Source organism: Varroa destructor, unplaced genomic scaffold (assembly GCF_002443255.2).
Source record: "Varroa destructor unplaced genomic scaffold, Vdes_3.0 BEIS01000001.1, whole genome shotgun sequence".
In the NCBI taxonomy this organism is placed as follows: domain Eukaryota; kingdom Metazoa; phylum Arthropoda; class Arachnida; order Mesostigmata; family Varroidae; genus Varroa; species Varroa destructor.
Genome location: NW_019211454.1, coordinates 20,496,860 through 20,505,741, shown reverse-complemented (window position 1 = coordinate 20,505,741; position 8,882 = coordinate 20,496,860). Strand labels below are relative to the sequence as shown.

Here is an 8,882-nt window from a genome sequence, read left to right as displayed (position 1 = left end):
AATACATATCCGACAAAAATTATATCGGATCTTTGTCGAGAAATGCCATTCCCGCTGTTTTCGAATTAAGGAAATAACAAAAAGTGGAAAACTGAAACGAGCGTGACCGATGATCACATACTTCTCGTAGCGCAGAATCCTCATACCCTACTATGCGTGTCGCTAGCCTTATCGGGAATATCTGTGACGCACATCGGGCAAGAGCTGTTTCATATTTAGTATTATCATTTTTTGACGTTTACATGAAAACCTGAATATTTCTACATACGGGAATGCGGCCTTGTGGCAATTTCACTTAAGAAATTAATACAAACTCACGGTATAGTCCATGTTGGTAATCCATGCGATTAAATCATGTTTGGACTAACTAATGTTGAAAACGCAAAAGGAATTTATAAGCATTGATCAATCTCTAGTATTTATTTCCAACAAGCAAAATAAGAACACTAAGCATATGTGTTTGTATCGAACTTCAACAAAGTAAAATCATTATAAACTAGAATAAATAACATAACATTGTTATCCACTGTACATATATCTGAAGTAGCATGAACAATGATTCCAGAGACGAGTAAACAAATCATCAAGTCCTTTTTAACGTTTAGCGTTTTAACGTTTTTAGCGTTTGAGCCGCTGATTAACGTCTCGCGATTGTGCCAATCAGGGTATCTATGACAGAACTGAAGTCTGCGTCGTCAGCCAAAGCATTTTCAGCAGCTATGATTGCTAGTTCCGAGTCCCCCAGTTGTACGGCACTTCGAATCCGCTTTGTTTTCTCCATAGTCGCTGGCGAGACGTACGTCGGTTGACAGAGACATAACTTTAACAACGTGTACATATTACAGAAGTCTTCCGTAAGACGCATACTTACAAGAAGGTCAAGGATCTCTTTAGGCGATTTCATTGCCAAAAGCTCCTCGTGGAAAGCAATTCGAGCAGACAATAACTCGCTCAAAAGGGCCTGCTCTTCGAGGTCTGCTCGGTAAACGATGCCAATATTGGCGACGCTATTTTTTATGTCATTTTCTCGGGCTTCTACAAGTCCAGTAGGGTTAAGGAAGCCAAAGAGTACGTGGGCTTTTGTGACGCTGTCATAACGAGTCTCCACCTGTCCAATAAGGCTTTCCATCATAGGAAAAAATATTTCAATTTCAAAAGCCTTTTGCGAATAGATAGTTTCATCTGCGTTCCATTCTGCTTGGAGTGAATGACTTTCAGCAAACGCTTTAGCCTTCTTAATGTAGCATAGAACCGCAGATTTCATTTCTTTGAGATCTTCCACAAGCCCGCCAAGAATCACAGATGATTTCGAAAGATGACAGTCATCCTTCTGAAGTAGTTTGGTGACCACTTTCGCTTTGCGGAGTACGGACCGCCAAATTTGAAGAAGAACAATAAAAGTAAAGCGTTTCATTTGGTTCTCCACCATCAGCAGGTCTACCCGCTCTTCTTGAGTACATCTGCTGTCGGTAGCCGTTCTACGCAACAATGAAGTAAGTTCGTCGTATGAAATGATGATGGCATCGACGGCTTCCAAATGAATTTCCCAACGACCATTAGTACATCTCTCCTCGATTTCACTGCCCACTAAGCAGCACTCTAGAGCGTTCCATCTTTTTCTGTTACTAGCAAAGTGGCCAAAAAAGCGGCGAATAGCTTCAAAGAATAAGGATACTTCTATATGAATGAGAGCTGAGTCAGACAGTACGAAATTTATTGGATGTGTAGCCGAATGGGTGAACATCGTCAGCGGCTGAATTGCTTGAACCTCGTCAGTAATGTCCGCGTAATGACGCCGCATTCCCGGGTGACCGTCAAATGACAATCCTCTGCAGTATTCAATTGAAATACCAATGTTCTTTATATAGTTAAGCAGGGCATTGCCTGAAGAGGCCCCTTCACACACATAGATCATCCCCAAGAACGAATCAAGTACCTTTGTATCTATGGATTTTCTCATAACATAGCGCGCTGTAATTGATATTCGATTGTTAGCGCACGCGTCGATCACTAGTGTGTAAAAACGCGTCTCGCTTATCTTTTGCGCTATGTGGGAAATCAACTGTTGGGCTGTTAGACGAACCAACTCAAGACGGCCCATGTAACTTAACAGACCACCTTCCCCTCCTCCTCGAGTTGCCATCTCCGCAAGGTAAAGGGAAAGTCCGAGTTCTTTCTTTGCCACGAGCCTCACCAAGTCCATAAAACCAGGCGCTTCCTTTGACTTTATATCACTATTACCTGCTAAGGCAGGCTGTCGGCAGTAGAAAAATAGTACCTCTAAGAGGCGCTGAGCAATCTCTCGAAATGAAGCGATCTCCTTGCCAGAAAGAGCGATCTGATCTTCCGGATTCTTTGCTTTACACCATATACGGAGCACCGCGACGGCAAGTAAATGCATTCTGCATGCTTCATGCCGCTCAATGTTTTCCTTAAGCGACCCCCATTCGGTCATTCCTATTTCTGTGAACGTGTTGTCGTACGAGGCTGCGTCACGTACTGCGAACAGGAAGCACGGCAGGCAGAAAATCGCGTCCCTCGATGTCGAATACGAAAGCCAGGTACGGGAGTCATGTTTTCGATAATAGAGGTCTGTAAAGTTGTGTAACGGCAATGACGGCTGGCAAGAACCCCTATCGATAATTTTCTGAATTAGCGCCGGGTTTTCCCGGATATCCCCATAGATTAGAGTACCGAGGTCAAAGGGCCCTGGCGAACCTTCTAAGCTAAAAGGATCACGACTGGCTATAGCATGCTTTGAGCCAGTACTCGATGCGCTTGTCCAAGAATTGCTGCGTTCAATCGAAATGCCATCCGAGCCCTCACCGCTAGAATCCTCTTCTTCGATTTCTCTGAATTTGCTTATATTTTTGGATGGTGTTAGTGCGGGTTCACGGCTACCAAGTTTAGACATGTTTATTTCACTGGCTTGTTTCGTCGGCCGATAAAACGCGCACCTATCACCTGTCGATATGGTCGGATCCTGAACTTGTGAGGACACTTGCGCCTCGAAGTCAACGACGGGATCAATGCAGTTGAAGACTGAGCTGGAAATTGTAGGAGTGTCGAAAACAGCGGACGGGCCGGGCAGGGGTACCGAGGTAGAGACCGAGGGATTCGAAGCCGCGGGGGTCGCAGGCACGGAACCTGCCAAGAGGAACGGACAAGAGCTTGAGCTAGACAATGTCTTGCGCAGTCGAGCAGCGAGGATCGACGAACTGAGGCATTGATGCTAGCTAGTGGCAAGGTGCACATGGTTCAATGTCGGAGTAGTTACTCCCTTCGAAACGGGTAGCCGAGGGGTTGCGGCGCGGGAGGCCAAATGGCCGTGGAGCATCAAAAAGAGCTGATGAAGGCTGCGAATAGCAAGGCTAGGGACCAGGCGGTGGCCAAGAGAAGCCTTCCTTTGGAGTCCCGTCGCTCCCACTCAGATCGCGTCTATAGGCGAATTCGTGTTACTCTCAATGTCTTAAATCAATTATATCTAACTGATAGGGCCAACTGACAGGTTGTCATACAGGTAGCTTCCCCTGTTCTCAACAATAGACGCCCCCTTAATGGCGGTAATGCTAGTAGTAGTAATAGTAGTTTTAGCAGGGCTCACAAAGGTAATAATAACAATGATAATAAAAATAGCAGTAGCTGTACGCCAGCAGCGCGGCAACGGAAGCGCTTACCTTGTTTTAACAGGTACCGGCCGGGTAGCTTATGTATGCGAAGTGAAGGATCAAGCGTTTCGAAGAAGGGGTGCTCAAGGGTCTCTGCTAATGTGATCCGGGCCGATGGCTCGTATTCAAGCATTCGCGCGATCATTTCGAAAAGGTTGCGCGTATCCTGGTCGTCGGATACCATGTATCTCAATAAAGGTTTACAATTTTCCCGAACATATCTGTACAAAACAGAGACACAGCAAAACTCGGATCAGGTCAGCGAAAACAGCTCATTTCAATTATATCATCATTCAATTGCATTGCCAGTCACCTTCTTGAGAAGTTTTAGTTACCATTCTCAACTTTTTAAGCGGGTTTAGGTTTCATTCGTTGCTATAGTGCTGATAGCACCAATGCATTAAGAAAGCTTCCGACGTAAAAAGTCCATGCGAGAAAAGCTTTACGAGTCGGACTAATACTATCCTGGGTGTTTATCAATATCCAGTAGGCTTTCGTTTACTTTGGCTCCTCTGCCACGTAACATACCTCGCCCATGAAGACTGATTACCTCTGTAATTGTGGTCATGTCTTCGAAATAATATAACAGAGAGCAAGGGAGAAAGTAACTACTGGTTAACATACTTTCCCGCTGAACTTTTTTCATCCCAGTCCAGATGACCATGATAGAAGTATTTAGTCTTTGTTTTACGACACATGCGATACGGTATCGGTCCAAGAATTCTTTCCATCATAGCCAAGTGTTCCCGATTATCGTGCGTCTGAAAGGTAAAGCGAAATTATATGATTCCGTACCATTAGTCACCTTCTGTGCTCGTGTGCGTCTTCTCCATTTTGCGTTTAAAGCTCAGCTAATATTACAAACTTTGGATTGCTGGCGCTGACCCTTTGAAGCCCGTTCTTATTTCACTATCTTTGCCCATCTTCGCTAATCGAAAAATAGACCAGTTTAACTTGCCGCCAGAGTTTAGCAAATCGCAAAATAAACAGAGACGGGGCTCGGTAGGGGTAAATGGACGAAAACCTTGCCTGTTATCCCTTCTGTTCATAAATAAAACGTGTTATTGCTGCGGTTACATCTAAAGTAAATTTTATTTAGTTCAGCCAACACCCACCTGGAAAAGGGTTATTCCAAGGTAGAGCTCGAAAAGGATACATCCAATTGACCAGACGTCGCATGTGCAGTTCCAGCCGAGCTCGAGGATAACCTCTGGGGCGCGATAGTGTCTCGTTGATACAACTGTTGAGTGATGCTCGTGGTCGAATGTTGCTGAACCAAAATCGATCAGCTTGATTCGGGTGTCACGAACACGGCGGATTTCGCGTTTCTGTAACCAAATCAATGCAGTTGTACAAATTTAAGTCTTAAATCATGACAGCTAAGGAGACCACATTTTAATGTACGTTCATATCCTTTGTTGTTTGCATATTGGGGCCAACGCTCGGATGTTCTTAACATTGGTGCCAGACCTAATCTCTTCATTGATAGCTTGTTTAGTAGAATCGATGGCAGAATACACGATTCAGGCCATGATTGAAACGTGGATATAAGGCAATCGGTTGTTATCGACGAACCACACTGTCGACTGCTGCGCCACATGTCTGTCTATAAAGCTTTTCGGAATTCGACATATGTGCTATATCATTTTCCTTACGGGGAATATTTCGAAAAACAGATACGAATGTTCACTGCGTTGGCTTGCGTCTGAATTTATTCGGCACTGGCACCGAAATAGCTTTCTTTATTGTTCGATATCAGTCTCTTGCCTGATCCTTTGATCGTGGGCGATACACATTGACCCATATTCCGTGGGCAGCGAGGGCGTGTTCTAGGCAGGCCTTTTGGTGATAACGGCTGTGCAACATCTCTAGAGTGTATTATACGTGTCTCCATACTCTGCAGATTGAGTTCGTAGGAAATATTTTTTTCATCTCCAATATTTTCATATTTAAATATAGTTTCATAGGAACTCCCTAGTAAGCTGACAGGGAGTGCGTTGTCTGTGCTCTATTTTACTCGAAAGTGTTCGTAACTAGGGCCATTTGCTTTACCGCTTCTGACGCTAAGCTGCGATCATATCTCTAGTGGATCTTCAACGCTATACGGTGTATGCAATCGTAAGCTCATTATTATTCAATCGTACTCAATTGATTCACTCATTAACATTCACTAGATGTTATACCTGCCAAATCGCAAATAATATAAACGCTATCAAAATTTTTCGACCCGCTAGATGGCTAGATATACATATAGTGTCGTGTAAACCAGGGTAAACGTTGGTGGGCTGTTTTTCACAGCGGGCATGAATTCATCCACAATCTTTGCTACCGAAAGAAGACTAGTTCTTTAAAAAAAACAAGACCACAAACTCGCCATGGCCCATTTAAAGTGGTCCGTAAAAGAAGTTCCACGCGCATCTTCAAGAGCAGCCATAATATTTCTTTGACTCATGACTTTTGGCCGATTTAGCACTTCTATGTGTCATATTCTTTAATCGGTTTTTTAGGGGTGGTCAAATTTTTCTTATTTCGGTCATATTGTTTATGTGGGTACATTGATAGGTTTGTCCGACGACCATTAGACATTCATGAACGCCTTATCCCAAATGGTTAGTTATTTTCCAACTCGCAAAAACAGGAACAAAATTGGCGACGTGGAAGCTGGTAGACAGGTCAGGCAAAGTAGGAAAACTGGGCAAATATACTCGAGTATCGCGATTATAGCAACTTTGTAATAAGGCAGAAGAAATAATTGCACCAAAGTAAACATTCATTTCAGAAAGCACAAGGCCAATAGAATGACTATGTCAAGGTAACAGGTTATGGCGCGACATAAGAAATCAGCTAATTCACTGGAAAACTATAGGTAAATGTGGGCGAAAAATTGCAGCGGGATAACAGAAATGATAATCAGGTCCTTGCAGAAACTGTAATTGGGTCTCTGTAGAAGCATCGGTCGGTAATCGAGCAGTAACCTTGTGATATTAGGTAGGACACGAATCAAAAATGAGAACTAGCTGATAAGAGAACTGCAGCACTACTGCAGTAATATTGAGATAATCTAATTGGAATAAGTCAAGATACGTGGAACAGGGTAGCCGCAATGGAATAAATTATGCTAATAGATTTACTGAGTCAGGAAAATAAAATTTCTATAACGGGGTTAGTTGCAACAGGGTCTCAAGAAAGCTGCAATCGACCAACGTTAAAGTTGTAGATCTATAAGGACATGTAACAGATATTCATACTGATTTACGTTCATATTTGAGCGCTATAATAACTGAAAAGATAAAGCATTAGATGGAACAAAAAATCTACAACGAAATAACTCTTAGCGCATGCCCAAGTTAGCCTGTGTTAGCCCAAGCGCAACACCAACTGATGGGATTATTGGGGAATTATGGGACGGAAGACGTGCAAAACGAAGCACGCGGACCCATCTACTGTACTGCTAAAGCTCGCTATGCGTTTATGCTTGTGACTCTCAACGCCAGCTCAGGACCTGGTGCTATTCCTCTGCATGAGAGTCGGCGCTTTAACTATGCAGGATCGTGCGTTCCAATTGAAAAAACTTTGGCGGTTTGCTTGCCGCTACGGGCATGCGTTCATACGCTACTTCCGGTACCGGAGAAAAGCCAGTTGCTTTTAGGCGAGAGTAGTAAATTCACTATTGCAAAAAACGGTCTGTCGTTTTCGGAATGTGAGCGAAGATCAACTATTATTCTATCGTTGGGCAAAACAAGCTTCCATCAAGAATGTTCGAAATTGACACCACTTGATTTCCAGTTTCTATGCGGGTTTTAAAAAATTGACGAATCTTCATAAGACAGACCAGAAAATTCATCAAAATGCACCTCGGTTTTTTTTTTTCTTAATTATATTATGTTACTTTAATTTTTAATTTAAATTTTAGAAAATAATCTTTAAAATATAGGGTTGTTTATAAAATATAGGGTCGTTCAGATAAATTTAAACAGTTAGTATTTGTTAGACCCTCTTGTATTTATTGAGCTTTTGGGCTTGTTATCAAGCCAGTATTTGATTTCATTGGCATTTTTCGTATGTGGCGTATTTGAACGGAACGTTAACCGCTTGAAAGCTTTTGCGAGTTGAAAAAAAAAAGGCTATTTTGAAAACGACTAGAGAGTAGCTTAAGTCTCGGCTTGATCGGACGGTTGTTTTGAATACACGTGACCATCAGGCATGACACGTCTAGCGCGTTAAAAAATTGTTTTGAGTTCTTTTCTTAGGCATAATTTAAGAGATGCATCGTTCTCAATTTAGGCGTGCCACACCTTCCGTGCATGTGGTGTCTGTGAATACAAGCCGCTTCAAAACAAGTATTGTTTTACTACAATGCACACAGATTGGAGAACGTCGCCGGGGAAAGCACGTTGGCACACGACATTCAAGCTCATAGATCCTTACAAGCGATCTAGTCAGCTGCAGACGCGAGGCCAGCGAGTTGTGTCCGCGTATTACTAACATTCAAAATATTTGACGTACGATAAAAAAAAAACACGAAATTATACAGTCTTTCCTGGTCAAATGATTTGTCTGGGCAGATAAAGTCACGTTTTATCATGTTTGTTTTTTTTTTTGGATGAAACCGCTTTAGTAGTTTACTAAAAGCGTCATTAGCAAAACATGTGTGCGTACCTTGTGCTTAGTCTTGTTAGAGCTCGGTACCTGTTGCAGCTTTTCTATAAGCCAAAAAGTGCTGGAAAGAGACTTATACGGGGCAGCCGTTATCGACTTGTAGCTGCTGTGGGCAGAGTCTGTCGAATTGCTTGGCCATCTCTGACGTAACTTGCAAGTTTATTATTTAACTGAGAGCCATATGTATTAATCAAAGTGTGTGCCGATTGTCCGCTAGTAGGCACGAATCGTTTTCTCTAATGTACGGAATTAAGCCCAGTTGCACGACTTGAGCATACCCTAAGTATTATATAAACAATGGACATAATTACTCCTCAGCACGTAAAAGGAAGTTGTCCACATAAGGGCGGGCGGAAGAACATTAAGCTAGCGATCATACTGTGCTGCAATTCCTATAACAATTTTTTAAAAAAATCGATTCTGTAACTCTTTCAAGGTCATACAAATCGTGCTTTCTACATCGTCCGCTCTCATTGAATAGGTGCGAACTAACTATGAAGCGATGAAAAACCGACCCGAAAACCAGGTTAATATTCCCACGTAAAATTCTAGCCG

General features: G+C 42.7%; 1 protein-coding gene across 11 annotated transcripts in view; it reads right to left on the bottom strand.

Annotated features, from left to right (window-relative positions):
* Positions 1 to 391: 391 nt before the first annotated feature.
* Positions 392 to 8,882, bottom strand: part of LOC111244970 (uncharacterized) — a 57,037-nt gene continuing 48,546 nt past the window's right edge. For all 11 annotated transcript variants that reach the window (XM_022793050.2, XM_086980257.1, XM_086980235.1 and 8 more), the window contains 4 exons: positions 4,784 to 4,996; positions 4,293 to 4,429; positions 3,678 to 3,889; positions 392 to 3,147 (listed from right to left, as the gene is read on the bottom strand). In XM_022793050.2, the coding sequence (XP_022648785.1) occupies positions 638 to 3,147; positions 3,678 to 3,889; positions 4,293 to 4,429; positions 4,784 to 4,996 (3,072 nt within the window). In that variant the 3' untranslated portion in view covers positions 392 to 637. The remainder of the gene's footprint in view (positions 3,148 to 3,677; positions 3,890 to 4,292; positions 4,430 to 4,783; positions 4,997 to 8,882) is intronic.